Consider the following 17113-nt stretch of genomic DNA (forward strand, 5'->3'; position numbering starts at 1 on the left):
CCTTCGACATCTGATTCCCTTCCCCTCTGGGTCCTCAGCGCTTCCCCAACGATCCTCCTTAGCTTGTTGACTGCACTTAGCCTAGACCTAAAATGTCTTTCCTACTTGTTACCTGTAACAGATATCTATTATTAGGAATAAGCATGAGTTTAAGTAGGGCATAATAATTAAGTAGAATAGGTGCTTCTTGCTAACTTATAAAAAAAACTTGTTTAAAAACCCCTAAAAACATATATTCCTTGGCCTAACCATGCTGTTCCATGACTGCACATTATAAATGGCAAATGGTGAGAATACACAGCAAGTAAACATTATCAGAACAGGGTCTTTTCAGCCGCCGGCACAAAAAAAATACAGCGAAAGCAAAATGAAAAACAAGATCTGTCAAAGTTCAGATTACCCGGAGTTTGCACATTAGGAACATGTCTTGATCAGGATAGGTCTAACTTAATATCAGATACCTGACGAACAACAGAACAGTATCAACCTATTAAAACAGCACGTGCTTTAAACACATGCCTGATTTCGTTAAAATGTGCCTGAAAGTTAGAGACTGCTAAAGGGACTGGAACTACAGGTGCAGTGGTTTAGTTCTGTCTTAAACTTAATAAATAGTTAAAATTCATAGGATATTTATAGTTGTAACTGAAGTAATTAGATTCTTAAAAATACTGTTCAGATCCATTCTTCTTATTTTCTTAGAATAAGTGAGAGATTTTTGTTTCAAATAAAAACTATAACAGAATTATGTGAAGCAGAAAAAGTATTGTGGTACTTACAGGTATGTATGTATGTATGTAGACAGGTAGGTACGTAGGCATATGAACTCACTTGTTCATATGCATTTATAAACATAATGTTCCTCTTTTTTTCCACCGACTATTATCATGTACTGCTTTTGTTGAGTATTTTTAACAAGTCTGTTACATGCTGAATCAAAAACTATGTGACCTGAGGCCAGGAAGAAGGGTACGTTACATGTTTTAACAGGTTGATTTCCTTTCTCTCTCTCTCTCCCCGAGTTTTCAAATATTTGTGAAGAGATCAGATTGTAGAACAGCCTTACACAGAAAATACCTTGGTTACTGCCCATCCTCAATGTTTCATCCATTCTGTCAAAAATTAGGTCAAATAAGGAAAAATATCTTTCATGGCAGTCAGTCAAAGCACATAAAAATAAGCTTGTTTAACCATGGCAATTGCCAGGAATTAATAAAACTCCACATCATAAGAAATGTTAATTAAAAAGTATTTAATTTAGCATTCGTTCATAAAATTCTTTTTAAAATGCTTAAAAATAGCCACACGACAGCTAAATTTGTGTTACAATCCTTTTTTACAACACTTTTTCTTTTCCTGAAGAAAAGGTAAGTTATATTAAAGTGTGTACCCTCAATGAATATGCCTAGATTTCCAGCCTGATAGTCCAGTAATAGATGCTTTAAGTGACTGCTCTGTTTTTATATCTTCTGTCTGGATGAAAGAAGAATTTGGAACGGATTTTTTCCACGGGGACTAAAATGCAATGCACTTCAAAAACCATGGCATTGGCTAGCATTAGCACGGCTTGATATTATGGTTCTACTACCTATGATTCTCTGAGTGTGCGTTAGCAAAATAATTTCTAAAAAAAAAGTTGCTTAGTTAAAAAAATACTATCTAAACAGCAGCAAGAAAATGGTTTTGTGGAATGAGTTTAAAATACATATGCTATACCTGTCTGTACATATCCACATCTCTCAGTTTACAGAAATATGATACTTGTTCAAGAGTTACTACCATTTTCATACAATACAGTGCAGTTAAAATATGTAAATCCATTTTCTCATCAGTAACGAATTACTTCAAAATAAATTAACAGTTTTAGATTACAGACTAGTATACTGTAAAGACTTCTTTCTATTCAATAAGTGAAAAAAAATCTGACATTAATGGTAAAATAACTGTTTCTGACAGGGAAATTACTGTATGTCTGAATTTTAATTCACTTCCTAAAATTTCAATCTCCTGTTAAGATACTTGATACATAAAAATATACTGCATTTATAGCACTAACAGGGAAAGAGTTGTAAACTGGCCTCTTATTTCTGCAACTGAAATGCAGACTACAGCAATTCTCAGATGGTGTTTTCAGGATCATTTCACTAAGTCAAACTAAATTTCATATTCATTTAGTGTGTTTTAGATAAATCGAAGAAACAAACTTATCTTGGAATCTGGACTTTCTTTCTATATTTCTCCAGGCAAGCTTTGTGTGATGGTTTTTTTCACCAAAAGCTATTATACAGTCCAGTATACTGCAATCTTGCAGCAAAAACTTCAGATTATAATTGCAGCTATATTTTTCTTTAAGGCATCAGAGGAATTGCCAAGAACATTTAAGAGGGATACCAAGAGCTTGCTTGACATACAGTTGTTGCTACTTGTGCACAGCTTTTCCAAACAAAAAGTAACAGAGATACAACTGGTATTCATAACTAAAAATCTTCCTGTTAGTTCAGAGAGGACAACTAAGGACAAATTTAAGGATACTTACCTACTCGGAAGTTAGTGGCTGTCAGAGTGTCAGCAGCGTGACCATTTTCACTAATGAGGGTGGTGGTATTTCCCTTCTCACAGTTGTTCTGACAATTGCCCTTGGTACAAGTCACTTTGCAGATGCTGGGTGTAAAGACCACCTTGATGCGCCCAGTGTGATTTCCCACTGCAAGTGTAGGCAAAGAAAAAAAGAAAAATAAACAGAACATGCTGGTATCCATTGATTTCCTTCAGATGTTAAAAAGAAGAAAAAAAAGCAACAGGTCTACAGAAGGAGGGCAGCCTGCAGCGAGCTCTCTCATCGATCTCCAGTGGTGTCTCTGAAACAGGAGTAGGAAGCCTAGCAAACAGAACTCCGGGATACACTCCAAAACCACATTTAAAGTCAAGTCACTGGAGTGGGATTAGTAATCACAATGCTGCACTTTATTCATAGTCAGACAAAGAGCAATACCAAGGGCATGACAGCTTAAATAGCCAACCCTGACAGACAGATGTAATGTAAAGAGGCTGGCTGTGCACCTAGGGGTGAATAAACTCTTGTGTCCTCCTGCATACTTTTCCTGTTTCTGCACTTATTAAGTCACTATTTGTAGCTCGACCCCTGGAAATGTTTTAGGCATGCGGCATGTCTGAAAACATCTGTCTCAAATCTCCTGGCACCCCAGCCTGAAGTGATCAAACCCTGTGACGCAGCTGCCTGGACCCATTTTTTCACAGTTTCTTGGCACTATTACTCCACATTGATTTACATATTATAGATTAATTTTTGCTGTCAACTATTTACTACTTAAAGGTTAAATCAGGGAAAAGGGCTCATAAAAATCAATAGATTAAAATACTACACTTGAGCTCTTATAGGCAACAAGGAAAACAGCCATTTTTTTTCTTTTGTACAGTGTATAACATTATTTTATTATTTTATAACAGCAACTGGGCATTTACTAATTTTAAATTAAACTGCTCAGGCCAAGTTCATGCTTTATGTAAATAATATAAGTGGATTTTACACCATAATTGCTTTTGGTCCCTCATCTGAATTTGAAGCCAGATATTTCATTAAAAATTCAAAGTTATCAAAAGAAACAAGAAACATTTACCTTAGTTTGAAATAATTTAAGCTGTATTTTAATGGTTTGTATTGTTTACTATTTTGTACTTGTAAATATATTACTTGTATTTCTAAGCATATTAGCACTTGTAAGTATGTTGGGATGCATCTATGAACACCTCCCATGCATACTTTTGTCACAAATTTGTCATGCAAAAACAATACTGATTTCTCAAAATGGAACATCTCATGTTTATACTTCCACAGTAGCAAAAGAAATAAAAATTACTAAAAAGTTGTCCAACTTAGTTTATGAAACATACTGCGAGTAAACATATTTGGGTAAAGCTTAGAAAAATGAAGAAAAACTTTCCACTTCAAAAGAATATACATGTATATTATTTCTGGCTCTTCACAGAATAAATGAAAACAATTGTGCCAACTGTTTTGTCTGAAGTCAGGGACATCAATCTATTTTGCTGGCAGCTGTTCCCACCATACCCTAAAAAACAGCAAAAAAAATGTAGAGCCCATACATACGTACATGAAAGATATCATCAACATAATACTATTTATTTAAATTAATTTAAAACACACTTTTGATTGTTGAAAGCCAAACTTTTTCCTGTAAGAACTGTTGATATACCTTTCCCAACAAACAGAAATGGAAAGGCTTGTGAACTTGTGACTGCCAAAAGAAAGATTTAAGTGTTCTAAAGACAGCTTCACAAAAAATAACACAGTGTTTTTATATTTTCTTTGGATAGATTCTTAAAGAAAAAAATAAAACTTTTCCTAGAAAAGCCCCAAACATCTTCTATTTAATATTTTAAGACACTTCTGCTTCATCTTTCCTTTAGGAAATGATTTAATTAAAAAAACATGGATAGTTGAGTCACAAAAGTTGGTCCTGCCCACACTATAAAAACAGCTATATGGGGGGGACCCAGGCCGGTTTTCCAAATTAGTTAATTTGCAGTTGACCTTTGCCAGTGTAGGTGGATTAAAACATCTTTTAATTGTATTCCTGAATTTTTATGCAATGTTGCAAAGTCCTGAGCTGTAGCATAGTGTAGGAACATGGCTAAACTTCAATTTAAGTAACAAAACACAAATTGTTACTGTGCAGGTTAGGAATTTAGGTGAAATCATCTGTTACAGAAAACTTTTTGGAGGCAATCATAGTTTCACATCCAAAGTTGACTTTCCCCTCACTCTTTTCGACTGTGATTGTTAATTTCTAGTTTGCTAGGCCCCCCCCCTTTTTTTTAAGGATGCATGTTTAGGAAACAAATTTAGGAATTTAGGTGTCCAACAACAGATGTAAGAATTTTGGATAATGTATTTAGAGATGCCCATTGAGGGGAGAAGGGAATTCAGACAGTCAAGCAGTCCTTACTCCTTTGGATTGAATCTTACTTCCAATGTACATCCTCAGGTTTAGACACCATAATCATGAGCATGATTTCCCAGCCTAAATTGAATGGAAGAGACTACAGACCTTCCTTCTGAATGAAGCATTTGGCAGAAACACTGCAAGGTAAGCAACCAAGACTTCTTCAAGTCCTCTTTCCTTCGTGAGTTTTACTCAAGAGTGTGTGTCTTGTTCCTATCTAAGAAATTGTGTCCTCCAATACTTCATTTTTACTGGATTTAGCAGAGTTGACATTTAATAATTATTTCAAGCTTGACCTCATCATCCAGCTTGATTATACATTGGGAGGCAACATAATTTAAAGGTGCACAAACTACATTTCATTTTCATCTTTAACTTGAGATGTTGTGTTTTTGATTTTCTTGTACTATGGTAAAGAACAGAGCTGGACTTTATATATTTAAATTAATTTATGATAAAGATTGATGAGACCAGCTCCATACTCTAGCTCATCTTCCTTTTCTATAGACAGAAGTAATCCCCTCCTAACCCACTTGCTACATGAAGGCTGCTTTTGCTTTAGATACGTTTATGGTGACAAAACAGTGACATAAGGACAGAACAGAATAAATAAATGACCCTAATGAGGAAGAAGAGAAGGCTCCTGGACCAGAAGATATTCAGATAAAATCATCAAAAAGCTATTAACAAAACCAACCGGTAGAACTAGAGCAGACTAAAAAGTACTGGCCTACTAGAAATAGTAATGGAAGGTGTAAATGACATCTATTATGTTTTCATTGCTCAGGCTGAGGGGTAGATCCATGCTGACAGAGATCCATGTTTTCCATTCTGTGAAGCCTAATCTTAGATATATCTATGGATCCTCTAGCCCAGGTAGACTGCTAGAAGGCTGTGTTAATTGATTACATGTGGATACTGTCTTAAATTTTAACAGACCAATTTCAAAATAAGGGTTTCTGGGTATAACTAAGGGCTTATGGGTATATCTAAGAATAGAGTTGAGTTTGTAATTGGCATCCTACACATGTGAATTCCAATCTAGGGCCTTACATTTAACAAAGTAGGTCGTTGCCTACAGAAGTTCATGCCTCTTTGAACCAACTAGTCTCCAAGGGGTTGTAGACACGTGTTCTGGGAGTGGGGGGAGGGAGGAGGGAGGCACTTTAATCAGAGTGGCTCCAAGAGCTGCTTTAATTAAAGCACCCAGAGTGTCTTGTGTATCAGTGTCACTGTGCTGAAAAATGGCAGTGGGGGTGCTTTAACTAAAGCTCATTGAGTGATACATGAGATGCTGGAATCTTCTGAATCATGGTAATTAGGTCTGCTCCAACACGCTGTAATTACTTCCTCCAGTGGTGCTGCAGTCATCTAACCTGCAATCTTCAAAAGGAGACTGGACAGTCACCTTGCTTTTCCTGCCTAGTGTGGGGGGATGATCTACAAGTGTACCCAATGATCTACAAGGTCCCTTCCAGACCCTAACAATCTGTGAATATCTGGGGTATGGCACCGCTATTCTGATGGAAGTTGAAGGATGTTTCACTATTAATAACTATGGTAGCAGGATTTGGCTCCTGTTAAAAGGAATCCTGTACTGTTCTGTCCCATATGTTAAATGGGGTGAAGACTGAGGAGAAAATTAAGTCCCTCCACAGAAAAAGTTTCTCTTAGTATTGCTTTACTGCAAGCTGGCATGATATTCATATATTTATGTTTAATAAAAAATCATCTACAGTGTGTATATGTATATGTACACATATACATAAAGACACAGGACAAAAAATGAAAGAATTCTCCATTGATTACCTTTATCATATGATAGTATTAAATTTGGTATATCCAAGTGCAATTTAGAATGTGTTCCTTGTACATAACCACAGGAGAACATACAGTATGATGGGGATGGTAGAAGCAACTTCAAAAGGATTAAAAGGGAAAGTATCTCTGTAAAACAGTAGATAACCTCAAGAATGCAAATCTATCTTTGTTCTCTTCTCTTAAAAAGTACTCCCACACCAGGCTGACTAGCATTTATGTAGAAAGATAGTCAACTTTTTAAAACTCTTTTATAGTTATTGATTTGTTAAAACTGCTGACAAAAGAAAGCAATGGCGAAGGAGCAAAATGACGGATATGACTTATTTCCTAAACCAGGTCTTTTCCAGCTATTTTATTAGTCTACCTGGTTTAATTCTTTCTAACGGATTTGTTTATTAAGCCAAAAGGAAAGCTGGCATCATATAAAAACTTATCATAGTGGTAAAATATATTTTAAGTGAATTTACTTTTGTTTAATAATGAGTTTTGTAATAATATACTTGGAAATTAATTCTCAGAACCACTGAGACAGGAATAGAAAGAAAATATCCTGGTTTCCCTAGGTATCAGAACAATGTAAAGGCCTGCTTTAAAAAATCCCAGAAGATTTTGCCCAGTTCATGTCAGTCAGGGTGTGGAAGATCACTTTACAGTTGGAACTAAGGAATTTCAATTAAAACTGGTTCAGTTGATGCACAAATGAGAAACAAAGAATTTATTATCAAATTCATATATAACTGAAAGCAAGAGCTTGCTGAATCTGACAGTGTGCTAGGTGAAGGTACATTCTTGGGATTCAGTCTGCCCTTATTCTGAACTATTCACAACCTAGGTCTAAACTCTGTAGAGTTCAGTTTATTCCCACTGGTGTGCAATTCCAGTCTCCAGGACAATAGAGGGCAATACCTCTTCCCCCTATTCCTTTTAGAATGCCATGCAACCAAGAAGTAGATATGAAACAACCTTTCCACTTCTCTGAGCCTGAGGACTAAAAAATATGTCTGGCCTTTGTACATTTTGAACATGGGAGAAAATGCTGCACTCACACCTTACCTGTCTAAATACATGGCAGAACTTGACCCTTAATACCTCTACTGGAAGCCATGAATTCACACCAGAGACTAGAAACATCATGGATTCCCAAAGATACTGTACCCCTGCACACTACATGTGTTTACATAGTTCTGATTTAGGATGTGTTTCTGCAAGATAAAATGTTTTCAGATGCACAGTTTGACTGCATTTGCACAAGTCACATTCAATGCTGTTTCCACTAGCTCAGGAGAAATGGTTCCAGAAAGCTGAGAGGTGTGGGGAGAAATTAGACATACCACTGAAATTATAGAAACATAGAATCATAGTGTTGGGAGGAACCTCCAGGGTCATTTAGTCCAGTCCCCCTTCACAGATGTAGGAGTCACTGCTCTTAAATCATCCCAGGCAGATGTCTATCCATCCTCTCCTTGAAAACCTCCAGTGAAGAATATTCTACACCTCCCTTATGCAGCTTATTTCATTGCTTTACTATTCTTACACTTAGAAAGTTTTCCCTGAAACTTGACCTAAATCTGCTTTACTTCAGCTTAAACCCATTGCCTCATGTCCTGTGCTCTGTAGGAAGGGAGAAAAATATTCCTTCATCCTCTTTATGGCAGCCTTTCAAATATTTGAAAGCTGCTATCATGTCCCCCTAGACATCAAATTAGGCATACGACCCCACACATTTATTTTGTACAAGATATTTACTATTTTAAAAGGGTCCACTGACCTTCTGCTGTGTTTAAAACATTCATGGGCATAGATCATATACAACCAAAATATGAACAAGAGATAAGAATTTAAATAAAAAATTCCAAAGTTATTGGAGCCAAAATTTTACAAGTACAGTTTTGCCACCTAATTCTTCTACTAATTTTCCCTATAGTTTATTAAGAAGTATCCTCTTAACTCTTTTTGGCATATTTCTGTAATCTTACTGATACTTGCTTCATAAAGCCCTACTAATTGAAGGTTCTGTAGCTTCTTTATTACTCCCATCCTTCATTTTATTGCTGCCATTATTACCTGTACTCCCATATTTCTTTGTTCACAGTCACCAGTAGAGTTGGAGTGCTGTTGTAGTTGTGATGATCTAGGAAGCATTTGAGGCAAGGATTTTTTGTGATATCTTTTATTGGACCAATTGGCCAGCTGAGGAGCTGTTGGACAAGCTTTAAGGCACCCAGTGCCTTTCCTCAGGGGACCTAACAGTCATAAAAAAATCCTTGACCTTCACAGTAATTATCGCATTGACTCAGGCAAAGTCTTCATACACTTCCTCCACCTCTAGCCACAAGCTCTGCTGCTTTAATTAAACTGTACTTCCATTTCTCCTCACTCTCACAAATTCTCTTCTCATACCCACATCTCTCTGTAAGTATGCTATAGAGCAGACCTAGTGCTGATACCAAGCAGGAAACAAGCTCTCACCAGGGAATCCCACTCCCTGCTGACGTCACAACTTTCTTAATAAGGCTTGTCTGTCCCACTAACAGTCATGAATCCACAAGAATGAGAATGGGGCTGAGCACACATCACCCACTTGTGTCTGCAAGCATGCTCCAGACCTGGAAGTTCACCAGTCAGGCTGCTTTGGGCTCATCCCCAATGACCACTCTCATGCCTGCTGGAGCTTGAGGGTTTGAGAGTGGGACAAACTTGAAGCACCCATACTAGTGAACTTCCAGGTTTACATTTTTTGTTTGCCTTCCTTTTTTGTGTCCCTGCAAGACAGAGGAGAGAGCAGCTGGAGGGCTGAGATGGAGACTCAGGTAGGGAGACAAAGTGAACTGGAAAGAGGGACTCAAGCTAAGGCTGATACAATCAGAATTAAGGTTTCATGACACCTTTTTTCATGATTTTGACTTACTAGCCCAGGTTCCCTATTGTAGGCAAGGGAGAAGAGAGAGCAGCGTACAACAAAGAACTTGTATTGACTTTGCTATTAAGAAATCACTCATAGCCACATGTCTGGCCTGTAAGATAAATACACTAAAAAGAAACCTGAACTACTTCACTTCTGTTCTCTCAGTTAATACTGACTTAAAATTAACAGTAAGTGTACTACATATCTTTGTTAAAATAATTCACCATAGCAAAAACTATACAATTCAAATACGTTTTTTTAATTAACTCAGCCAGATTCTGACAACTATCTGCATTTCACAGTATCAGAGGTTTGATCGTGTCCTGCACACAAGGATGGGCACCACTTGAGTCTCAAAACAGGGCTGCTGCACATGCAGGCACAAGTGCTGCAGTAGTTTTGCAAGAAACTCGTGATGGTATACACCCCTACAGCAGAGGCCTTTTCCGGATAAAACATTCCCTTTCTCTGAGGCCGACACAGCGTTTTAGTCTGAGTCAGAAGAGTGTACAGTAATTGTAATCAATTTCATTCTTCCGTGTAAGTGTGTAACACATGAATCATATGAGGGTTTAAAAACTGGGGTCTCTGTCAACAAGCTTTATGAATCATTTTTTTTCTTCCTTGTATATTTTACTCCTTTAAACATTCTCCACATAAGACCCTCAGACAGAGACATCTTATTTTGGACTACAGCCATTTTTCCATGTTTAAAACAATGTAAAAACATGCCTAATAGTCAGCAATGAGCAATACTGTTATTGTTTCCTGGCAACCAGCTTCAGGGTATTCCAGAAAAAAAAATTAATGGCCCAAGTAAGTGAATAGTGTTTAACAGTGAAAAAATGATGTGGCTCAAGGTGGTTTCAATTCTGCTTTGACTTGTCTAATTTGTTTAAAAAATGACTTGAGTTATACCAAAAAGCCCAGGTCTCTAAAGAAACGTAGGTGTCACATGTTCAGGAACACGGTGCCTTTCTAGCAATGGCCTTGAACCCAGGGCCTTGGGCTGCCCTACACAGCTACTCATCCCAGCTACCTCACCAGCTGAGCAGGCCGGCAAGACACAGGTGGTCCAAACCTATCAGAACCACGAAGACCTAACTGCCTGCCTGTACCCTGCCACTGGAGTGGCTAGCCAGGGTCACCCTTTCTTATAAAAATCCCTGAACCATAAGAAGAAGTCTCTGGGCAACTGAGATCAATCCCTGCTCAGGTCACTTTGCCCTTGGCTTGTGTCTCTACTGGCTCTCTGCCTGATCCCTTGGCTATTCACCCAGCTCATCCTGACTCACAGGGCACATTGACACGTGTGCATTTACTGCGTGGTAACCGAAATTACTGCACGGTACAGGTCCACATCTATGTGAGCACACCCATACTGCACAGTAAATATGGTGACCTACACCAATTTGAGTGTAAATTTGAGCATCATGCAGGTATCAAATTTACACCCGATTAGTTTCTGCACAGTATGCACATGTAGACGCCTTGCTGCACAGTAACACTGTGTGTATGGACTGACTTGGGACTAATTTTAGTCCCAAGTCAGCCCACACACAGTGTTAATGCACTTTAATGCCTGTACGTGTAGACGTTGGCCTATGTCCACTAGCCTATTTCCACTTAACTTTAAACCGGCATAAATGCACATGTAGACATGCCCAGTGCTATGCTTGACCCTTCGGCTTTCTAAACCAACTCCTGACTTGCTCTCCTGGATACCCAACCTGGCTCACCTTCTGGTTCCATACTCTGCCTGACCCTCCTGCTTTCTGACTCAGCTTCTTAGACTGACCTCCTGGCTTCCTGACCCTACCTGTGCATGGATTCCACTCACTCCTTGTTCTCCAAATTGCTCCCAACTTGGCGATCCATAACCCAGTGTGGAAGCATCTAACTTTGAGAATCTGGTTTCCACAGAAGAATTCAAAGCCTTAAGTAAGGTGCCAAGGCTTCTTATGCATTGGGAAAGTCAGTCACCTAAGTATAGGATGCACAAAAACCAGTACAGAGCAAGCAACCACCAAAAGCCAGCAAATTGAATGGGAAACCAGGCATCAGGAAACACGCTGTCCTCTAGAGCTTCAATACTAGGGTGTCTATAGCCTGCTCTTTGAACTTAATAATTCTGTGCAAAGTGGAATGCCTTTGAGCGGAAGGGTTGAGAAACATCATCTCTTCCCACCCCAAAACAGTCTATGATGTTATAATTAGGGCATTTTCCTAGAAGGTGGATCTCTGAATCCCCTCAGGCAGAGGAGAGAACTGAATGTAGTTTTGACGGGAATGTGGAACCTCCTCCCACACCTTACTTTCCTTCAGGCTGTAGCATTGCCCATGGTAAGTACTGAAACAGAGACCTCATCTTGGCACGTAAGTAAAAGAGCAGTAGTAAGTTAGATTACTTACAGGGCTAGGCAACCTCTTCTGGCTGCAGGCTAGATGATCCACCCTGGCTTATAGGTGGGTGGTGGAGAAGGTGGGCAGTAGAACCCAGCTGCAACCACTGCCACCACTTCTCTCCACAGAAGTACGGGGAGACCACCTGCAGTGGCTGCTTGTTCCAATGGTGACCCATGGAGAGTGCCCACAGGCAAAGCCCCCCACTGCTGAATGCTACTAAAGCCCCACATGGTTATCTTTTTATTTTTGTGTAAGCACCAGATCCAAAGTCATTGACTCAACAAAAGTTTATTTACTGACTTCAGTGGATTATGCATTAGGCCTTCACACATGTAATGTTGTTTTGACGTGAATGTGGCACCTCCTCCCACACCTTACTTTCCTTCAGGCTGTAGCATTGCCCATGGTAAATACTGAAACAGAGACCTCATCTTGGCACGTAAGTAAAAGAGCAGTAGTAAGTTAGATTGCTGGCTTTCTTTCTGTGCGTAATAATATGATGGTTCAATGCAGGCAATAGTGTTGCAATACTATAAACTCTGCAAGGAAATTTAAAAATTCGCTTTGTATTTTTTTTTTAATTTCATTTAGAAATCCACAAAACAAAAACAATGTTACAACTACTTCCTCGTGTTTACAATCACCAATTAGACAAGCTTGAGTTAATTTTCAACTTTTCTGAGTTCTGAATGTGTCTTTATATCAACATTTTTTTCTGGACACGTAACTCACCTCAGTAGGGTATTGAATGTAAGGTGTAAGCTCTAAACTGTTCACCATTTCCAGGAAGCATGGGAAATAAAAGGGAATTAAAAATTAGCTTACAAAGCACAGTAATGGAACATTACATTAATTGAAAAGCACTAAGGAAGTCAGGAAACTATAAACTGTGACATATGTGCATGGACCATCAAAGCACAGAACATCCAGAAGCTCAGTTATGAAAGTACATACTCCTCTCCATATGCTGATTCTCCATTAGAATTACCTCCCTTAGGCTTGAATAAAGCAAAAATTCATTTGCTAATATAAAATCCCAAAAGAAAAGAAATATGTTGCTGTTAATGAAATCTTAGTTTTGTTAGGTATAAAAGGGGTGCTGTCAGGACCATCTCCTGCAGTACTTACTTGTATTCTTTCTCTCCATCAAGCTTGGTGACGTGGTGATGTTACCAACATCAGAAAAGGAAGGTATTTTCAGTTTACATTTTTTTTCTCACACTTGTACCACAAAAGTCTGTTTTTTTCTCAGCTACTTGCACAATTTTGAATGAATCCTGGGTATTTAAGACTTGTATCACAACAATTCTGGTGTAAGAACTATTTACAGACTCTTAATATTACATTGTATAGGCTCCATCCAAGTGTATTTCTGGCTGAATAACCATTTGTCAAAAAGAGCATGAGGTTTTTCCCCTACAGTATTTTCTGGAAAGCTTCTTCCTTCTTTCTTCTCAAGAAATCTTTGTTTTTGAAGCCAACTGTCTTTCATCACAGCAGTTGAGATGTGTTCTTCTTGTTCTGTTTTTTCCCAGCTGTAACAGGCCTTTGGCTGTTTCGAATTCTGCTCTTACAGGGTATCAGTCTGTTTTCCAGTGTTTTCCCACCCTGCTGTTTATCAAACTTAGCCTCCATATTTTAAGGGATATATCATTATTCATCCATTTCTCCTTGTTTCTAAAGCTTTAAAATTCCTGTAAAGAGCCAGCTCAAACCTGAGATTTAGATTTCTTCTCATTACTGAGTGCAGTAATGAATGCAGTAATGAGTTTTCCCATTGACTTCAAAGTGACCAGAGGTCACAAAATTCTGAGTGCTTTTGAAAAAATCTCACCCCGTATTTCTAGATCTCTATTTTGAAATCTAAAGGAAAAATATTCATATGCTGCAATTATATTTCTAGAAAGTGTTACACAATCATGTAACCACAAAAGCAGATAGCATGAATGGTCTTAAAATTGTATGAACCTGAAGAGAGTGTATTATAAATTAGAGTGACCGTACATTCCTATTTGGTCGGGACAGTCCCAGATTCCATACCTTGGTCCCAGCCACTTGGTCAAAACTCTCAGGCCAGAGTCCAGCAGGGTGGCAGAATGGCATGATGAGACAGGCAGGCAGCCGGGCAGGCAAAAATGTTATTTTTCTAGCTCTACAAAGTTTGTAGTGATGCAAAAACAGCTCGCTATGGAGAAAGCCACACATGCAAAGCTCCCTGGCTGGAGTACGACAAAGTCACCACAAAGTCTTACTCTTAAGTCAGGGGGCTAAAAGGGGGGGCTTTTTAGCTCCCCCATCCCCAAACAGAACCTGTCAAGTGAGCAGGACAGGCTCATTGACAGGTTTGCCCAATCATCTGTTGCTACCATGGCAATAGCTGATGGGGCTGCCTGCAAATTTCCCACAACAGCCAAGGCTAATCAGGCAGTCTTCAGCACCAGATCAGCCCCTGCCACTGCTGCAGCCCCATCACCACTGCCACCTAGCAGCATGGTGACAGAGCTGCTCTCTAGCCATGAAGACTGCCCAATCAGTCACTGCCACTGCTGGAGCCCGTAAGCCATTGCCAATCAGTGGCAATAGCTAATGGGGCTGCCTGTAAGCCAGTCGCTGCAGGGCTCTTCTTTGGGGCAAGGAGGGAGACCAGAGTACGCTGGGATACTAAAGGGAAAAACCTGGAGAGACCGGTATACACACTACATTTATTGTGAAAAAATGTCCCACAGCAAAGAACTTGCTGTTTGAAAAAGCAGTATTTGTTGCATGCTCACCATGTTTGTGACAAATTAGCCATTTCTTAGCATGACAAATGGCATGAACATGTATATGCTTGTGTTATGTCACACTAAAACAGCATATCTAGCATGACAATATATAACCTGTCTAGGGCAGTGGTTCTCAACATTTGCAGAGTTAGGGCACCCCTCCAACACCTTTTTTAATGTGGTAGCACCCCTTGTTGAGAACCACTATGGATGCTGCCTCAACTTATCCCTGTGATTCTCAACTGGGTATTGATGCCTCCAAGTAAAATTCCCCCACATATCAGCCCAGGAAGAGCTGGGGCACATGTTCATGCCCCTGCTGCATTACAGCTCTCTGATGACCCTAACACAAAACAGGAGAGTTGACTGGTGTTATAGCCTTTACTGATTATGCACTTTCTATGCTCCTCCCAGAAACAGAGGAACTGTCCTACTTGCCTCTGTTTCTGGGAGGGAGGGGGAAGGTAAGTAAACCTGGTAAAAAATATCTATAGGGAAGGCCTTTGCAGGGAGACTTACACTATACAAAGGAGCAAAATTAGGACACAGGAGTCTATGCTTAAATTTCCGTGACCAGACCCTGTCTAACTGTTTTGAGGGGAAAGAACAGAAGAGCTGAGAGGACAGCTTCTTTTGAACTGAGAAAAGAGAAGGCTGCTTTTGGAGTGCATGAGAGAGTGTGGATGAACCGATTACAACTGGAACGCTCCCTGGGCGCCCACAAGAAACCCTGGGTGTACTGGCCAAGGACTGTGACACTCCTGCAGGGCAGCAGGATGGTGAGTATCACCTCTTACAGAAAGAGTGGACTGTTATCCCTGCAGATTATGCTTTGTGTTCAGCAAATAAGGGGAAATTCAAATCTCCCATCTACTTCCACAGCTTTGCTGCTGGTTGGGCCCACAATAAGATAGGTTACCTTAATTTCTCAAGACCTTACCTTGGCCACGGGCACCCTGGACATGAGCAACAGCTTACCTTCCCTAATCATGTTACAACACCCAATCTCAGATCAACACTATGCTGACCTATAGACATGGGCACCTCTTATATATCTAGTGGAATAAGGATTACAAATATTTTTCAAACTAGACCAAGCTGTAATTCATCAATCTCAAAGAGTCTTGACCAAACTAACCACTACTTCAGAAGAAAACACAGGATACAGTAAGATTACACACAAGAAAGACTCATCAATATAATCAAAACTTGGAACTTGCAAACCAGCTCAACTAAAAATTAAATTTTCCCAAAACAAATGCTGGAAGTGGGCCACAGTGTTTCAGTAAAAAACAGTCTGAGAACTGACTGTGGCTGAAATACACTGTTAAAGCTAATAGTGCCTTGTGTTTTCCTTGTCAAATGCATGGATACTGATAGCAGAACGGGACCTAATACAGTTTTTATCAAATGTGAATTTTGTGACTGAAAAATGCACTTTTTCAAGTCACAGGTTTTATCTCCTTAGTTTACTTGAATATAACGACTGATTAAACTGCAGCAAGGGAAAGAAAAGCAACTGTTATTTTGTTGCTATATCTATATTTCACATTTATATTTTCATTTAATTCAACTAGATTCACTATAAAATATCCAGTCAGGAGTGGAAAACCTCATTCCACACAAAATTTTATGTACATCTCCACATCCTTGACCTAACCTACTCTTCAGCATCAATGAAACTTAAATTTCCTATCTTGGGGAAAGCTCCAAAACTTGACATGGTTGACCCAGCATACAAACTGTATGTATTTGCTCAATAGTATTAGTGAATTGTGACACTGATTATGATATTTGTTTTATCGTAACTTTCTTTTCAGGTGCCACATTTGCAAAGGAAAATTTCTGTGAAGTCAAGTTTTATAAAAGCAAGTCAGCAATCTATTCTGCCAGTTCTCCAGACTTCCTGAAATTGGAATAACTGCATCTTGATTTGCTTGGATTAGGTATTTGGAAGATAAAAGCTGAAATGCCTGCATTTAAATCATAGATACATAAGATAAATTGTAAAGAATCTGAAGAAGTTCTAGGCACTGCCAAAGAATTAAAGGAGGCTTTCCCATGCATTTTTAAACATCTATATGGTACTTGTTTGGAGCAGCAACTGCAGCTTGTGAGAATCATCGCTTGCTGGAATTCACCATCCAGCACAGGGTGTCAAGGGCCTGCAGCAAGATGGTAGCCCTAGACTTTAGGAGGGCCAACTTCAACAAGTTGAGGAGACTAGTGGG

General features: G+C 39.1%; 1 protein-coding gene across 6 annotated transcripts in view; it reads right to left on the minus strand.

Moving 5' to 3' along the window:
* The window catches only part of LTBP1 (latent transforming growth factor beta binding protein 1), a 333716-nt gene that overhangs the window by 220504 nt on the left and 96099 nt on the right, over positions 1–17113 (minus strand). For 5 of the 6 annotated variants that reach the window (XM_019549709.1, XM_019549708.1, XM_019549707.1 and 2 more), the window contains exon 5: positions 2537–2704. In XM_019549709.1, the coding sequence (XP_019405254.1) occupies positions 2537–2704 (168 nt within the window). Of the gene's footprint in view, positions 1–2536; positions 2775–17113 lie in introns of those variants that run through there. The other variant, XM_019549710.1, reaches the window with a different exon arrangement.

This window comes from Crocodylus porosus, unplaced genomic scaffold, assembly GCF_001723895.1.
Source record: "Crocodylus porosus isolate Cpor-Errol unplaced genomic scaffold, CroPor_comp1, whole genome shotgun sequence".
Lineage (NCBI taxonomy): Eukaryota > Metazoa > Chordata > Crocodylia > Crocodylidae > Crocodylus > Crocodylus porosus.